Genomic DNA, 17,634 nt, shown 5'->3' with positions numbered 1-17,634 from the left:
TCTCTGTTTACAGATTACTTCCAAAGGTACCACTTCAGTAGTGTGCACTGAGAAAAAGGTTGGGAAATGGGAGAGAAAAAAAATCTTTGTAATGAGGAAAGCTATTGCTCTGTCTTGTGAATGGCCAAAGGTTAATTTGATCAGGTATGGTTCACCACAGTCATAGCAGTCACAAGCAGCTAAGCATGTCTGATTTTTTTGTTTTGTTTTGTTTTGTTTTGTTTTGCCATTGTGGAAGATTGGTTCCTGTTCTCTGACAAGTTTTTTTGTACTTTTTATCCTTTTTTTTTTTTTCTTTTTTTTTTTTTCGTCAGAGATAGGAGATTGTTCTTGCAATTCTTGCTTATGATTCCTAGCTGAAAGAGGAGCAGCCCTTTATGGAGAGAGATGAAAGACACTAGGAGTATTTTTCTTGCATTCCAGTGTAAGCAGAATAGCAAAGTACATACCTGAGAATTTTCCAAACACAACACAAATCTATTTACATATTTGATTTCAGTGGTGATACATGATAACCTGGGATCTCAGTCAAAGGATCCTGATGGGGATTTGAAAGGAGTTCTTCTTCCTTGAATGTTCACAAAATAACTGCTGAAAGCTGAAGGACCTTTTGTTGGCAACCTAAATACACAGAGAACAGGAGGCAGAGAAGCTGGAGATGGTTTACTTGTGCTGAAAATCCTCTCAGTCCATACAAGTGTGGGGGTAAATTCCTGGCTCTTTTGAAAGCAGTGGGAATGTTTTGTCAGTAAATTTAATAGGACCAAAACATCACTCGGATTTCAGAGAGACTTTGGTACCATTGTAACTTGTGCTAATGCCTGTTGATAGGTGCTGCTGCTTTTCTGCTAGGTTGTTGGGCATCTTCCCAGCAGAAAAGGATCTGTTGGCTCCCGTTGGGAATGAATGACCATGGGCTTGCTGCCCATGTCTGAGACCCAGAGTAAAAAACACACTCCAGGATTTGTTTTTCTCTGTTCCTTTTAACAATGTAATGTTGCATAAGCAACAGTGAGATTATAGTGGGGGTTAAGTTTGAGAAAGAGGGCTGTTCTGCTGTTTCTTCTCTCCATGTCTTTTAATCTGCCACAAGATCAAGATTTCTTTGTTGAGCAACATAGATAGCAGTATGGTTTGTATTTGCTTTTCTTTTTGGCTCCTCTGTGTGACAGGAGATGTGTAAATAGGACTTAGTGGAGGCGAGAACTGGGGTCAGACCTTTTGGGCTTTCTAAAACGTGTGGAGATTTGTTTATGCTTAAAGATGGTCCAGAATGGAAAAACTGGCATTTGCCACTCTCCAGAATATTCTCAAGTAATTAGGTTACCTCAGTGAAACATTGCACAATAGCTCAAAATTAAGACCTGAATATAGCTCTCTTGTGATGCGTTAGTGTTTTCACATTACCCAGCCCCTGTGTTTCGGCATGGGAGAGAGAAAGCAAGCCAACAGCCTGGAAAGACTTAAGCAGAGAGGAGAATCGGGTGAGTTCATGTTACAGAATTTTTCTTCAGGAGATTCATTTTCAAGCATTCTTAATGGCAGAAAACATATGCAGACCAGGATGCATCCAGGGGCTTTGCAAGGTGCTAGCTCACATTTATCGTTAATTCAGCTTTTGAAAATAGGCAAATTGCTGTTTTTCTAGGGAGATAGGGCTGGGGTGCAGGTCTGTGCTACATGTGCTGTTTTATCCTGAGAGCAGGGGGGCATAGTCTGGGAGAGTCTCCATGCCCATCTGCTAGAAGTAGCATCATTTTTTTTTTTTGCTTTTTTGCTTTCCTAAAAGAGACTGGACAGTTTCCCCTTTCATTTTAGCTATGAGTTTGCAGCTTGAACTGGCTTTTGATCTTTCTCCAGCTTCAGAGGTTATGGCTTAATACTCAGTCTGACTGTGCTACAAGTTAATGCTTAAGAATTTTGTTTTATAGAAGAAACAATCTTCAAGGCAGTTCTCACTTTCCTAAAAGCTGCAGATCAAAAAAAAGCAGGAATGTAGTCTTATTCAACAGAACATGGTTTTGAGACAGGAGAGTTTGCAAACAACCAAAGCTTGTAAGTGCATGTGGCTGTAAAGGAGCAATAACAAATGTTTTTGAAATCTCTGTGCTGATTCATCTTAACACACATTTGGGGACATAAACCTGATGTAGGCAATATCTCTATCATTGTCATGGGCTCTGTGTGAGGCTTTAGGTCAGCTTTTCAGATAAAGGACAGTGCAGTTTTTCTCTTTGATATTTATTTTAATTCCTCTGAATAAAAGAATAAATAGCTGTGAACTTTTTGCAGGAAAGGCCAATTAGAGGAGTCTACTGTACTCTAGATTTCTTGGTTGTTAGTGTTGCACCAGACAGGAGATGGACAAACATGTATTATGTTGGCCCAGTGGTTTTTCTTCATATGGTACGAGTAGGATGGAGAAGAGATGAAAAAAAGAAGCTGTGATTGATTTTTCAAAATACTTATTTTATCTACCCTTAGTAGGTACAAACAGTGTGGATTTTTTTCAGGCTAAATTATGTTTCAGATTCAGTATGTAAACTAGTAGCTTTATTGGAGTAACTGTAAAAGGGTGACAGAGTAATTCCTACTGGGTGAGGAAAAAAAAAAAAAGATTGAAATGAGGGATTTCTGGCTGATTAGATTCAGTTAAGTTGGCCAGTTCAGTGATACGTGAAAGTTGTGGTCCTTTTTACAGTGGTCTCAGACCAAACTAAGGAACATCCAAAGTCAGTTTCAGTTGCAGCATGTAAATACTGTTAAGGATTAACTCGTAATATGATTTGGCCCAGCCCAGCCTAGGAAGAAGAATTAGAAAAAAAATAATAATACAAAATTCTAAAACATTTTATATTGTTACAGTCTTAAAATGACAATAGCTGCTTTTCTTGGCAGGGTTTGATGCCTGCTGTAGGACTCATATCCAACTCCAGTGTATTACTAAAGATGAACTGACACAAATTAGGAAGCATGTAGCAAGATGCCATTCTTTCTGTCTTCAAAGTGACCCACAAAGCCCCTTTTTGCCAAGAATCCAGTCCAAGTTTGCTAGGATACCTCCAATGGTTAGAGTTTTATTTTACAGCTTGTCTTTGTGAACTCAACCTAATCCCTAATTGTCATTTTCCAGAGGCTAACTACATTCTCCTGCCAACTGCATTTTGGTCCGAAGACCACTGGAGGACTTTTTCACAGTTACAGAAACAAAGAGCATAAAAAAGAATTATATAGAAGTGTCAAAGTCTATCAAATCCCAGAGCAATAGTAGTACCCTGAAAGAATTAAATATTTGAGTATCTGGAAACTAGGCAACCAGGTTAGTGAGCTATTGAGCTCATAGTTTTGACTAGTCTTTATTTGCTTCAGACTTGGTGGAATGATGAGAAAGTAGCAGCAAAACCAGAAGCTCCTTATCAGATTTTAAGGAATACATATCATAATTGTATTTTCAGAAATTTTCTATCTCTTCCTCATTCTACCTAACTTTTCAATCAGGAGAACGTCTTGCAGTTGATTACTTTTCATATGTTCTCATAGATCTTGGTGTATTTTAAAAGAGGAATATCAAGTGGTTCAACAGGGATATAAGTTATATAACTAGTTGGAGCTACGAGATATGGTTTAGTAGCTTGTGGTACTAATAGGAATGGGAGGGTGGTTGGACTAGATGATCTTGCAGGTCGTTTCCAACCTTGCAATTCTGTGATTCTGTTCCCATGTAGACTTTCACTGATGTATATTTTGTAGACATGTGAAGCTTGACAGACTGTGTAAGCAGAAAAATGAACCATGCATTTGTGCTATGTAAGCACTGCCAGGCATCTTAGCTCTGAGCACCTTGGAGTCTGCTAGTGATATTTATTGAGCCCTCGTAGCCAGTTTATGGAGTAATAATTAAGTGTATGCATTCCCTGTTGAATGGCAGGAGCTCATTGGAAGTTCATTGCAAAGAAGAAAAGATCAGCTAATATATACTAATACATATAGTTGGTCTATATAGTAGTAATTTACTAAAACAGCCTTCAGAGTTGGCCTCTGTTAGCATAACTGGTGGAAGAATGTCCTGCTTAAATAGCTACAGCGGGAAGACCTTTGAGAGTAAGGTTTGATTTCTTTGTTTTTATTCCAAGGGGATTATCTCAGGACTGTAAGATGTGCTATCTTAGTGAAGACATGCTAAGGCTTCCCTATTTCACTGGGGGTGACAGGCCCAGCAGTCAGTAGTGGTGGTAAAAGAGGAAGGAGCCATTAGATTTCAATCCTTCTTGATCTGACCTTTAAAAGAGCCGTACAGCAATTGGATCCCCAAACTGTTCTCATTCTTTCTACCTGATGAAGTTATCTCTGCCTTTGTTGACTCCTGTCCATCTCTCTTGTTAAGTGTTGGCTAACCAAGTGCACTAAGACTGAAAGTATTAGCTAATGTGACATCATGAATCATCCGTACTACTTTCCCTCAGATAAATTACATATCTAAGGTTCATCAAGTGGTAAATGCCTTGCCACCAGTTATTGGTGTGGATTCTTCAGCCAAAACAAGTGGAGTAAGAGTGCACAGACATTGTGCCATGTGTTGCACTGCAGATGGGTGCCTACCCTGTGCTGGCAGGAAGGCTGCTCCAGAGACAAGGCAAAAGCCTTATTCACTACATTGTCAACAGTTTTGCTGTTTGTTGAAAAAAATAAAATAAAATAAAAAATTAAGGATTTGCTATCAGTGAGCTGAAATCTGAACAGCCTAAATGGTCCTAATAGTCAGAGAGCTTAGGGAAGCCTGCCAGAGAGAGGAAAGCATAACAACTGCGTTTAATAACAATCAAGCTAATCTTGTAAATATTTGCATGTGCTGCTTCAAAGCTACTACATGGCCATTCATGTTCTGCAGTTAGAGAGAAGAGGAGGGAAAAAAGAAGGCGAGAAAAAAAGGGCACTCCATTTTTTGTAACTGCTGTAATAAGGAGTGGGAAGAGCACCAGAAAGAAAAGAAAAAAGGGAAAAGAAACCCTCCAAAGTTTAATAAACACAAAAGGGAATAAAAATAAATCTTTGGAGCATTTACTGCAAGCCCTTGAAGGAAGGATTGGATTGAAGCTCTCAGCCTTTCCAGTTTGAGTGTATGTGTGATGTCGGCCTGTTTGGCCTCCACCAAAGAGAATATAAAGTTACTTACATTGTCTATCTTGGGCTATGCAAATAATTCACTATTTTTGTTGTTTGTTTGTTTCAATAGCAGAAATGAAAATTCAGAGGAGAAAAAAAGCCCTTGTTTGGATACAATTAGATGTAGGAGTTTTTCCTTTCCAGAAAATGAGCACAACTCTCTGTTGTGTCAGAGTGGTTTTTCTTTCTCTTGAAATGTCAATACATGTAGTACTTGTGAGAAAAGCCCTAGTTGGTATGACACAACTGTTGAAGACAAAAGTGTTGTCCTGTCGAGGTCCCTGACTCTGGGAGTATCTCTAGGAGAACATCTTGGGGTTCAGCCTCCTTCAGTTCCCACTTTTGGCTTAAGGAAGTTCAAACCCATCTCACCTTCCTCCAGGAGGAGTGCCTTGGAATCTACTTGCTCTTTTGGATGGTTGGTGAGGGGATGTATGCAGTCTCCTGGTGGTGTTCCAACCTCCATCCAGGGAGGTGGTGGAGTTACCATACCTGGAGGTTTTTGAGAAAAAGGTATATGTGGCATTAAGGGATATGTTCTAGTGTGGTCATAGGCACAGGTTGATGGGTGGACTAGATGATCTTAGTAGTCTTTCCAACCTTAACGATTCTATGATCCTATGATAATATTAAATGGGACAATGCTGCAGGCTGGTATCACTCACGAACACTGAACAAAGTCAGTAAGAACTCACATACTGGAAAGCTTCCCAAGCTAGCAGTTTGAACTGTCCTGTATAAAGCAGCTGGTGAAATTTAAGCTCAAACAGGGAATAAAAAAGAAAAAAAGAATAAAGAAGTTAAACCTGCAATGCTCAGTGTTAAGCATGTGGAGCTGTTAGACTAAAGGAAAGAAGATGGAAGCTGCCTTCACCTTCTCCAACTGTGTTTTATAACTCATCTCAGCCTTACTGTGATGAATGTGATTATGATTATTAGAGCTGAAACAGTTTTGTAGGGGTTGAATTAATGAGTAATTGAAAGATGATAAAAATGGAATCTTCCAGTGTATTTACTATTCCCCTCTCTCCAAAACAAAAGAAAATTGTTTTTTCCAAGCTACAGGAAACAATGATTTAATTCCACTCATTAATGATAATCTTTCAAAGAATACTTAAGGAATCTGGTCTGCAGTAGTGCACAAAGTTGTTCAGATTCATCCTAGTGTCTACTGGAGCTATTTGGCCAAAATCAGAGTGAAATCCATAGATATCCAACTGCGACTACATAGATATATCTGCCAGTTTAAGGTGAAGTCACAGAGACATAAATTGCAGCATCTGAGACCACTTAAAAGGCTAATCCAAATCCTTCTAAACTCCATAGGGTTCTTCCCACTCCCTTGCAGAGTTGCTAGTCTCAATTCCCAGTCCTCATGTTGATGAATTTTCATGTGAATCCCAAGTGTGCAGACAGCCATTCTTTCACAGGGAAAGAGCTCCAGCTAGTAAAAAGCCTTATTTATTTATTTATTTTTAATTTTAGTTACCTACAAATAATGCGTTTTTTGTATTGATTTCCCATGGATGTTGTTGTGAATGATAGAATAAATCAAATTTCTTATGGTCTGTTGCAAGGTATAACACTGTCTTGTGAAAGAGATGAAATTTATTTAAGATAAGAATTCATTCTTCTCCATTGCTGGTGTCCAGCAGAAGGTAAATACTCACTCACTGTGTATTGTTCGTACAGACATGCAAAAGCATGCACACTGGAAGAGTATTCCTTTTCTAGCTGTTATGTTTCCTTTATAAATGAAAGAGAGAAAAAATACAAATGTAGAGGTGGTTTAGGAAAATTCTTTTGGTTGCATATTCACACATTTATAATGTATGGTATCTAAAATACAAAAACTGAAAAGAAAGACTATAGATAAAGTCCAACAAAGTTCTAAAATAAGTTAGAAGCTAAATATAAATCAACCAGACAGTTAAATAGGACTTTTGCATCTGAAATAAAATCGAGATGGACTGGGTTTGTCTGTGCCAGGGCAAGTGGCTGTCTGCTCATTTGGTTTGTCCACGGGGTAAGAAATTGTAGGCTGATGCCTCAAATAAATGATGGGGAAGGACGACTTACAACTCATCCTGGAAGCATCAATCTTATACATACATACTATTATGCCAAATTATATTCCTAGTAGGATTGGGTTTGGCAGAGAAACAAGTAGTAGTCTTAGAGTTTTCTGTAGAAGAAAAAAATAAATTTAGGAGATTATTTCCCTCTTAAATGAGAATGTAACCTCTGAACTGAGTAGCTTTCTTAAGAATTTTCAAAATCTACCAAAATTAAGATCATCATCACGTAAAATTCAGCTTTACTCAGAAGACCTTCATTTAGGTCTTCTTGAGGGAGAAGACTGGCATTGAGTGAGACTGGCACTTATGTATTTTTCAAGATAAAGAAGAACAACGCTGTTGAAAGACTAACCCATCCCTTTTTCTTTTATTTCTCATTATAAGATTGTAGCTGGTGGACAACAATATTGATCATGATGCATTAGGGTTTATTTTAGAATACTGCAAGTGTGAAAAATTTGAGAATCATTTTTTTCCTAATTAAATAGAACCACAGGGATATCTGGGGCTTCAGGATTGTATTTATACCCTTGCACATTTGACCATATTGAAAGCCCTCTTCGGAAAATACTCTTTCAAAGGATTTTTAAATATTTTGAGAACTGTCACTTATAATGCATCTATAGTTGAGGCCTGCCTTTCTCTCTAAGATTTTTCTCATCTCTGTGATCATTTTTAGGATTTTTAACCTCTGAACATTCTAAAACTAATTTTGTTCAATCATCTAGGAGAATTTTGTGAATAATGTAAAGAGGATATATACACTTAGTTATGCTTTATTTTGTGACTGACCAAGACTTTGTATTTATTCTGTAGTTGAGCCTATAAATAGTCACTTGAAGAGCTCATATGAACAGGATGTTAAATGTGTAAGAGCATTGCTGCCTACTGCAGTTGGGGACTGCTACATTGCTCAGAGGTTCTGATAATAGGCTGTCTTAACATTAAATGTTTGAAAGGTGGTCCTAAAGCTAATAATGTATCTCATTAATATGAATAGGCATTATTAATGATTTAGTCAAAGCATCTTTAATCATTAATCATTAGAGATAAAGGCAGAAGCATAAAATGGTCTAGGTTGGAAAAGAAGTTCAGGATCACCAAGACCATCCATCCATCAACCTGACCTACTGAGTCCCACCACTGAAGCACTTTTTTTAGTCCACACATCTCTTAAATACCTCTGTGGTTGAGGACTCTACTACTTCCTTGAGCAGCCCTTTCCAGTTCTTGACCACTTTTTTTCATGAAAAAATTCCTCCCAGTATCCAATCTAAAACTTCCTGGGCACAACTTGAGTCTGTTTCTTCATGCCCTATTACTTCTCAGCTGAGAAAAGAGACTGACCCCCACTTCTACACAACTTCCTTGGAGATTTGGAAAGAGCCATGAGATGAGGTGTCCCCTCAAAGTCCTCTTCTTGCTTTCTCCAATCTGTGCTATGTATAATACATCTGTGAAGAATTACGTAACTTCCAGAAGATAGTATTTTACTCCAGCAGTGGTTGATTGAATGGATGGCCTGGGTGGCCAGAGAGCTGGCCCTCATAAGGCTTCAGCAGAATTTGTGACACAGCCTGGGCCCCTCATAGGATCTTAGTCGTTCACCTCTCTTAATGTACAGGCTGTTGTCTCACAATACTACATGACAAATCCTGAGCTATAAGACTAGTGGGAAAACTTAATGTTTTATAATCATTATCCAAAGTCTTTGTGCTGGTGTGACCCCAAGGAAACCTGTGAAGTTTGCTTCCTCTGCTGAAAATCTTCCCTCCTCCCTTCCCCAGACTCCACAATACAGTTTTCATCTTCTGTTTCTTTGTACATTTCAAAATGAAACCTTTCCCTCAGCTTGAATGGAGATTTTATCAGGGCCTTTGAGTCATTTTGACTCATCCCTGAATTTGGCTCACCATGCCTACTCTGCAATTTGAGGAAAATCTTGCCAAACAACAGGGTGTGGAGAATGTCACACATACAGAGCATGTTCAGAGATTTCTGCACATGGTTTTCTGTTTGTGCTTTTGGCCAAAATTAGGTGGAACAGCCTCAGATGATCACTGAACCCTTCAGGGTAATCTGAATTGTGCAAAAGTACTTTGCTGCTTAACCTCAGTCAGGGTTTGCAGCTGCAAAGGAGGAAAGGATTGCTTTGAAACCTAAACTGATACTTTTGATATCATTACTGACAACTTGATTCTGTTTTTCTGCTTTTTTATTTTTTTCCTAATTTCCCTGCAACATATTCAGGATGGTTGGTTAAATTTATGAGTTGTACTGTTTACAAATGGTCAATATGCATGTAATTCTATTTGTCTACTATCTGCTTGCTTTTCTTTTCCTCTTCTTTTTTCTCTTCTATTCCTGCCCTTGTTATAATGAGAATGAATATTTTATTCCAATAAAATCTTTAATAACTAAGTAGAAAACAAAACCTGAAGCTGACTAATTTATATGCCATGCCCTGGGAGAAAATGGATGTTAGAGAAATACAGATCAAACGACTTCCTGTTACTTGTCTTCTTAGTATATCTCTTGTGAATTCCTTACAAGTCTGAAGCCAATTGCCAGCTACAAACTGTTAGGATTTTTTTTCCAATTTGTAAGCATCCAGGATTTTCCACCAGTTTGTCGAAAGAGTGGGGTTAAATGCATGCCCTGAAGTAGAGATGGAAGTGATTGTTAATCTCTATTAATCTACTTTTCCTGTAATCAAACACATGTGGGGTTGGTTTTTTAGGGGTTAAATTGTTAATGATACTAAATTGGCCATTGGAAATTGAATCATGCTACAAATATTTCCCTTAGTGCCTTCCGGCTGTCTTGTATTGAAATAGATGAAAGAAAATGTATTTTATCATTTAAGAAATATATAATTGCATTGCCTTCTTGCAGATGCCATCCCACCAAGCTATTACAGCCTTTACTTCAGAATCGTTAGATTTGACGTCTCGGCGATGGAGAAAAATGCATCCAACTTGGTGAAAGCTGAGTTCAGGGTCTTCCGCCTGCAGAACTCAAAGGCACGGGTCTCGGAGCAGCGAATTGAGCTGTACCAGGTAGGGCTCCAGCTGTTACTGCTGTCTGTCAAAAGTAGTTTATTTTCTGTGTCTCTCCTGGAAGCAGCTTCATTTGAAGTCTTACAAAGCTGAAATATACACACTTTCTAGAAAAGTGTGCCTCGGGACTCCAGCATTCAGCTTCACTTCTGTATGGTGGCCCAGGGCTTCGAGCGAGGCAGTGGAAAATTCAGGATTTGTGGAGAGGGGAAGAAAATGATCTAAAGATTTTTTTTTTTTACTCTATAGTGTCATTAATACTTTTCTCTCTTTTGTTTGTTTTCTGATTGCGTTCTCCTGTTCAGTGGTAACATTAAATGATTTATGAACTTGATCAGATGACGTTGTCACTGAAAGAAGCAAATTCAGTCTTTCATAGAAGCCATCACAACCCCACAAAACTTCCTCTGTGTGTAAACAAACTCAAGCAGAGGCTCCTCTAGCTAGATAGTGAGTCAGCTTGCACACATGCTAAATCCATTAAACTCAACTGCAAGGATTCTGTGCATTTGTTTGTGGAAATACTGGCTAGAGCATATTTTGTGTAAAGCATAGTTTGTCTTGCTGAGAAGCTCAAAAGCAAAAAGGGATTCAACTTCCAACAGTTATTTACTGGGTAAAACTCATGGTTGTTCCATCAATTCAGCACTTGTTCAGCTGAAAACCTGCTAGGCAGAAAGCTATCCTGTAAACTATACCAAATCCCTCTTTATCTCTGTTTTTGCTACCCTTATTTGCTGTATCTGAGCACTGCTGTGAGTATGCAGCCCCACAGAGCCTGGGTCAGATCCTGTGGGTGCAAATTTGAGTTAGTCATCACCCTTACTTTCAAAGTTCATATTTTGCCGCCTGATTTGCTTAAGCACAAATCTAGCTGGGAGTAGACAGAGCAGAATCTGTGCTCATGCTTCTTGAAGTGACGGTATAAGCCAGACTGAGACTGAGGGCAGGAAATGATGCTCTGGGATTTTAAACATGATTTAAACAGGACAGAAGTGCGATTCCCCACTGAATGGGGTTCAGGTCTGCAGGTGGTCACCGGGTGCTTGCTGTCAAGATTGCAGCCTGGCCGTGTGCATTCCATGAACTGGCAGGCAGAAAAGGTGCCTAAGTAGCATTTCACTTGTTAAGAGAAGTAACAGAAATCTTTGCTGAAAGCCACTGGTGTGTGCTCAATGTCTGACAGCCATCACAAAGAATTACTCTATGAGTCCCTGTGATGGTGTCACACCAGCCTGTCAAAACAATCATATATTCTGGCTTGACCTCACTGTTCAGACATCCTAAATGGAGATAATGGCATCTCTGGGCTTTCTGAGAGCTGTTAATCACACACCTGGAAGAAATACATCTGACATTCCCTGAGCTCGGCTCATTGCACCTCCATGTTTGAGGAATGTGGGACAGAAAGGGTTCGGCGGAGGTAGGGAAGAAAGGCCCTTTGCACAGCTGGGAATTTGTATTGTGATGAGAAACAGCTGGAGCTCACTTGAGAGAGGCTGACTCCAGCAAGCCTGTGCCCATGAAAATAACTGACACCTGCACCCACAGCAGATACTTGGCTTCTTTATATAAATATATAGCCAGTGAGTAAGGCAGAGTGGGTGGAGATATACTTGGTGAAACACTGGGTAAGTAATGAGTGCAGGCTATTGTAGATAATGGGGCTTTTCTGTACCTAGTCAGATGAACCAGGGGCAGCAAGGTGAGTGTGTTTGTGCTGGGTTTTCATTAGGCATGTTACTCGCTGCCTTATTTGTAGAGAGGCAAGCTGTCCCTGGAGTGTTTTTTTTCAGGGAACTCATCAATTAGTAAGAGCTGTCTGTTAGTGCTTTTTTGTGCCACTACTCTGCCTCTTGGTCATATTTACCCCTTGCAGTCTTATGTACAGTACTCTTCATGCAGGTGTTATGTTAGCTCTGTGTTGACTTATCTGAATTGCATGGATTTCTTACCAGGAGTCCTTCAACCTTCCTACATCTCTCCATCACAATGCCTGAGGCTGCATGCAGTGTTTAACAGGTGTAGCAAACACAAGAAGTAATGGGAGAGGAGGCTTTATTGTAGGACAGTGCTGTAGAAGAATCCTAAAAAAGAATATAAGTTTTAGAAGGTAAAATAAGGGAAGTCTAAGGAACAGAATGTAGGGAAGATGTGCAAGATGATGCTGGAAGAAGTTCTGTATTGTGTAATGACAAGAGTGACTTAACAGAGGACCAAACGTGGGAGGTAAAAGAATGGGGAGGATGCCCATTTCAGTGGAAGTGGGAGAGAGAAATACATCTTGTAAGGGTTGAAAACTTTCTCAGGTATATTTGCCTGAAGCATGAGAAGCCACGCATGGAGACAGAGCCTCTTAGAGATTGCTGGAAGATCTGGCAAGTGTAACTGCTGCTCCTCCTCCCTTCATAAGCGCTGTTTCCTGTCTTGTGAGATAGTGCTGGGCTTGCCAGGGCTGTTGTGCCCAGAAGCAACAATGTGGTTTTTCATCTTGCATAAGCAACATTTAATTATTAGTCCCCCCCTCTTTTTTTTTTTTTTTTGTCCTTTTTCTTTCTTTTCTCCTCTCACCAACTTTCAGGTTGCCTTGTTTTGCTTTGCTGAACTCTCCTTGATGAGAGTTTTTGAAATTCCTCTCATACCTTTAATTTCAGGGAGTAGTTGTTCCTGTGTCTTGTCTTTTCCCATTAAGCAGGAGGAGAGAGGCAGAAGTGTCCTTGGGAGAGCCAGAGCTTGTAATTCATTGGGAGTCTGGGATCCCTTGCACACATGTAGGTACCCCAATGCAGTCTAATTTTGGCCAATGGCAGTTTAGTAGCAGTGTATATACTAGTGGTGCAGAAAGGACAATACTTCTCTGAAAGCATGCGTCAGGAACAGCTAGAGACAGATGTGCAGGATAAATAGGAAAAAAATAAGCAAGCAAAGCATAAATATTTTTTCTCCTGATTCTTTCTTTGTGTGGTCCTCTGACCTTAGAGATCTACTCCTTAAAATGAGAAAGAGATGCAGCACTGCACCTTTCAACCAAGTTTTCCTCAGGCTGCACTTGGCTTCTTTTTCCAAACCACATCAGAGCAAGACTTTGTGTTTTCCTGCAGAGCCCTGATTTGCACTGACTGCAGGAAGGCAGTCTGGGGCTGTCTGGCATGGCAAGCCTGGGCTCCTTGCTCCCAGCAAGACCCCATCCCACCCAGCACAGTTAGATGCAGAGGACCGACCTTAATGCATTTATTTGGTTTGTTTGTCCACTGGGCAAACTGGCTGTGCCCTATGGTGCGAATGGGATTCTGAGCAATACGTTCTGGAGGTGAATTCTTCTGAGAGTGAGGTAGACATATGCCATCTCTCGGGTCCATGGGTAGCCTGGCAGCTCGTTGGCCCCACATTCATAGTTCCCTAGCTGGGATGTTTGCAGACTACTTGGGAGAGTGTATTCACAGAATTCCTGGACCGAAGTTAAGCCCCCTTTCGAAGTGCTGGCTGTCCTCTGTTCACTTCCAGCTGAGTGCTGAGCAAAGCTCTGACAGCAGCACAGTGAGACATGCTGCACCTCGCCATCCTCCTCCTCTCCCGAAGCCGGGGGGAGCAAACGGTAATCCCCAGGAACAGAAACAGTTTCTTTAATGTCTGTTTTCAACCAGAATACTTTTCTGGGTATTTTAGGATTAGTCAGTCACATCTGTGTGCTCCTGTGCAGATGGGAAGCATGCATATTAAGTAGTCTTAATGATGGGGGGGGGGAAAACAACAAACCTCATAGAAATGGGAATTAAGCTTCTTTTATAAGATTGGTATAAAAGCTTCTGTCTTTTCTTGGCTCTAGTTAAGTGAAACCACATAGAATTTAATTCTTTAAAGGCACCGTCTTTTCTGCTATTTCTTCTGCCTAAAAGCAAAGGTTAATCCCTAGTTCTGCTGAGCATCAGCACATTGGAGAGTGGGTAGCTGCAGGGAAGGAAGGAAGCAACAGAACCTCAGAGGCAGCGGCTCCATACTTCACTTTCCACCGCAGCATCTTCACTTGATGCACTTCTTAACGTGCACCTAGCCTTCAGAAAATACTGAGAGGATAAAATACTTTCAGGGGAGGGAGGAGGAGTAATATTAAATAAACAAGTTTCAGCATCCTCCAGTGGCCCTCACTATGTTTTTAAAGATTTATGCCAAATGCAGGCTTTATTGGAATTTGATCAGATAAAGCTCGGTTGCCATGAGAATGTCTCTGTTCATCAGTTTTCTTGCCCGCTTTGAAGACTTCATCACATTTTTCTTTTATTAAGGTGCTTCTGTATTTATGAATAAAGTACCTGCTCCCTTTAGAAAAAGCTTGCCTTTTATGAATGAGCATTCCAAAAAATAAATGGGCAGCACTGCAAAGCTGGACAAGTGAAAACCCTTGTGGGGTGAAAAACAGTGGTTCAGTATTGTTTTTGAGATAGTTTTATTGTGTACAGATGATCAAACAATGACAAGTAATGACTGCTTCCTCTAGAAGCAGTACTATGTTTTGGTACTGCATCATAAAGCATCACAGAAAATACATCCGAAGAGCTGTTTTTTGGTGTCACTGTCCTAGGCTGCCATGTGTTGTAGTTAGCTACTGGATGGTGAATGGGGGTCCTTACCATATGAAGTGCCCAAGGTTTGTGCAGCACCAGGCTAATGCCCAGGAGAACACTGCTTTGAGATGTAGAATTGAAAGCCACCAAGAGCAGCAGACCTTAGGTCTCTCCAGCTGCTTAGGAGTTGGACTCAGTGATCCTTATGAGCCCCTTACAACTTGAGGTATTCTATGATTCTGAGTTGAGTATGATCCTCTCTATGCTGAGGGTACCCACAACACTTGTATGGGGCACAGGAAGAAGTGGCCATCTTCCAGACAATATCAGACCTGGTTTCTTTAAGGGCCTTTCTCCTCTGTTGGAGGTATAAGAAGGAAGATGCAGTGGAACATATTACCCCACTATGAGTCAGATTTAAATTTAAACCACAGTCAGTCTTTCAAATGCCTTCAGTTCAGACAGTGTCTTGTTTTTCAGTTAGGGAATACATTTGAAATGAGCTGCTATAGATTTGGGCCAGATCTCAGTGGTGCAAATATGAAGCAATTTACACTGACCACAGTAGTGTTGCTCCAGATTGATCTCAGTACAATCGAGAGAAAAGGGACTTTGCCCTTTTTCTTGGCCCCAAAAGTGCAATCTCTCACACCACTGAACAAAATAGCAGGAAGAAGTTTTTGTGGCACTGAGCTGGGCGAGAGATATCTGGGTTACAGATATCACCCAGTAGCATTCAGTTCTAACTGACTGCCATTGCTCCACAATTGCATTGCATCTCAAGTGGTATATTTGGATCCCACAATTTATGTATTGCCATCCTGAAGCCAGGCCTTTGCATGCAGATTGGTTGTGAGGTTACAGTGAAGTGGCAAATGTGCAGTGCTTTTTGAAGTGCTAAACTCAGTATAAAGTGTGCACATAACTTCCTGCTTTACCCACCCAACCCAACCCCAGCAACTGAAGATCAGAGAAGGTTAAATTTTAGTGTATTTCAGTCAAGAATTCTTTTTTAATTGTTATTCCAATCACTGTACCTACAAAATACTCAGTATGTTTAAGACCACATGTAGAGTACTTTTGGCAAACACCCTGAGCGTGGGTGAGGGGAAGTATTTATCAGTGTGTCATATTCTCTGCCATCTGACAGCTTATCTCATGTGCAGCCAGCTCTTACCAGGAACTGCGAAGTTACTGAAGACAATATGAAGTGGTACATAAAACACCATTAGCTACTGGCAAGAGTTGGTGCCCTACTGAAATGTAGGGCTCTGAGATGATAGATTTATTACAGTTTGCGGTGTGTGTACATTATGGGGAACGTAGGGATGTAGGACATAGGTCGGAAATAAGCCTCTGAATTCAGATTCCTGCTATTCAGGTTGCAGTCTGGCAAGGTAACCAAATGTACAGACATGCCCAAGTTTTAACCAACACTGCAACTTGGTAGTTATTATGCTGGGCATATCAAGCTGGTGCAAAAAAGACCATCAGAGGTGAGCAAGGAATTGAGGAAGGCTGGGGAGCTTTGTCATCAGATAGTTCATCTCAGGGCTAGCTAGGGAATAGAAATGTCTGGAGGAGAGGGAAAAAAGCAGCACTTGGGTCCAAAATATGAAAACTGTGCTGTAGAGCCTTGCCATACTTAAAAGCAAATGACAGGCCCTCAGCAAAAAGACCTAAAAAAAAATAAAATGAAAATCCCACTGTTATTCAGCGGTGATGAGATAACAAAAGGACTCTGGCCTTCTTTTTGCCCTGCTACCCTGTCCAGTAGCGGACATATGAAGAAAAGATATGGATGAGAGGTATAGGCAAATGATGTGAAGCTTTGTGGGAGAGGAGAGCCTATATGAAGCAGAATAGATGATGGAAGAAAATAGAAGATAGGAGTGGTTTGTGTGAGAACCTGTAGGTGGTGGGAAGAGATGTCTGTAAGGAGAACGGTGATAGAAGGAGAACAATGCAGACAGGAGGAAGGAAAGAAAAGGAGTGACTTGTGGAAGAGGCAGTAAATCTGAATATTAAAAAAGCAAAAAAGGTTTCATGCCAAAATATTGCAAGAAAATGCATGTGAGTGTGAAATGTGGCTATCAGGCAAAGGACTGAGGAAAAGGAGGGGGCTGGAAGAACTGAGCTCAGAGAGGAGGTGAGCAAAGAAGTACCCTGCTGGACACATGGTTTGGCTGGGAGACAGAAGAGCCCACTCTGTTTTTGTTGACTTTGGCTGCTCTTTGTTGATATTTTAATAAAACATAATGTGCCTCTGGCAAGTTAGAGCTAAATGCTAGATAACTTTACAGGATTTTTTTGTTTTGCTTCATTTTGCATAAAGTCTTTGGAGCTATCTTAAAATCTCCTATACGGCAGGAAATTGCACTCAATATTTCAAAATCTTCCAGGAGAAGGACCCCAGACCCTCTATTCTTATTTATTGCTTTCACAACACAGTTTTCCTGCCTGCTTAAATGTAAATGAAACTGAGCAGCCGCAGGGCTGCATCCCCACCATACCCAGCACATGTATCTGCCACAGCAGGTGGAAGGCCCTGCTTGGGGAAGGAGTGGAGAGGAAATCCCTTCTCAGTCTTCATCCTCTTCCCTGAGGCTCATCCCCTCACCACAGGGTAAAGCAGTGAATCAGCCACAGCAATTCCCTGACATACTTCCCCTTCTTTTTCTGACCTGCTTTAGCTGCACTTCTCCTTGCCCCCTCACACTTCACCTTCTTTTACCTTTAAGCGAGTAGCAGCTGATGCTCAGGGAATTCTGC

At 40.6% G+C, this 17,634-nt stretch overlaps 1 protein-coding gene across 1 annotated transcript in view; it reads left to right on the top strand.

The window, feature by feature from the left end:
• Positions 1–17,634, top strand: part of TGFB2 (transforming growth factor beta 2) — a gene marked incomplete at both ends in the record, with an annotated part of 59,101 nt that overhangs the window by 29,086 nt on the left and 12,381 nt on the right. Inside the window, one exon of the mRNA XM_079549949.1 lies at positions 10,137–10,300. Coding sequence (XP_079406075.1) covers positions 10,137–10,300 — 164 coding nt within the window. The remainder of the gene's footprint in view (positions 1–10,136; positions 10,301–17,634) is intronic.

Source organism: Tetrao urogallus (assembly GCF_951394365.1).
Source record: "Tetrao urogallus genome assembly, chromosome: 2".
NCBI lineage: Eukaryota > Metazoa > Chordata > Aves > Galliformes > Phasianidae > Tetrao > Tetrao urogallus.
The sequence above is the reverse complement of the archived record's forward strand: the minus strand, read 5'-3'. Positions and strand labels throughout refer to the sequence as shown.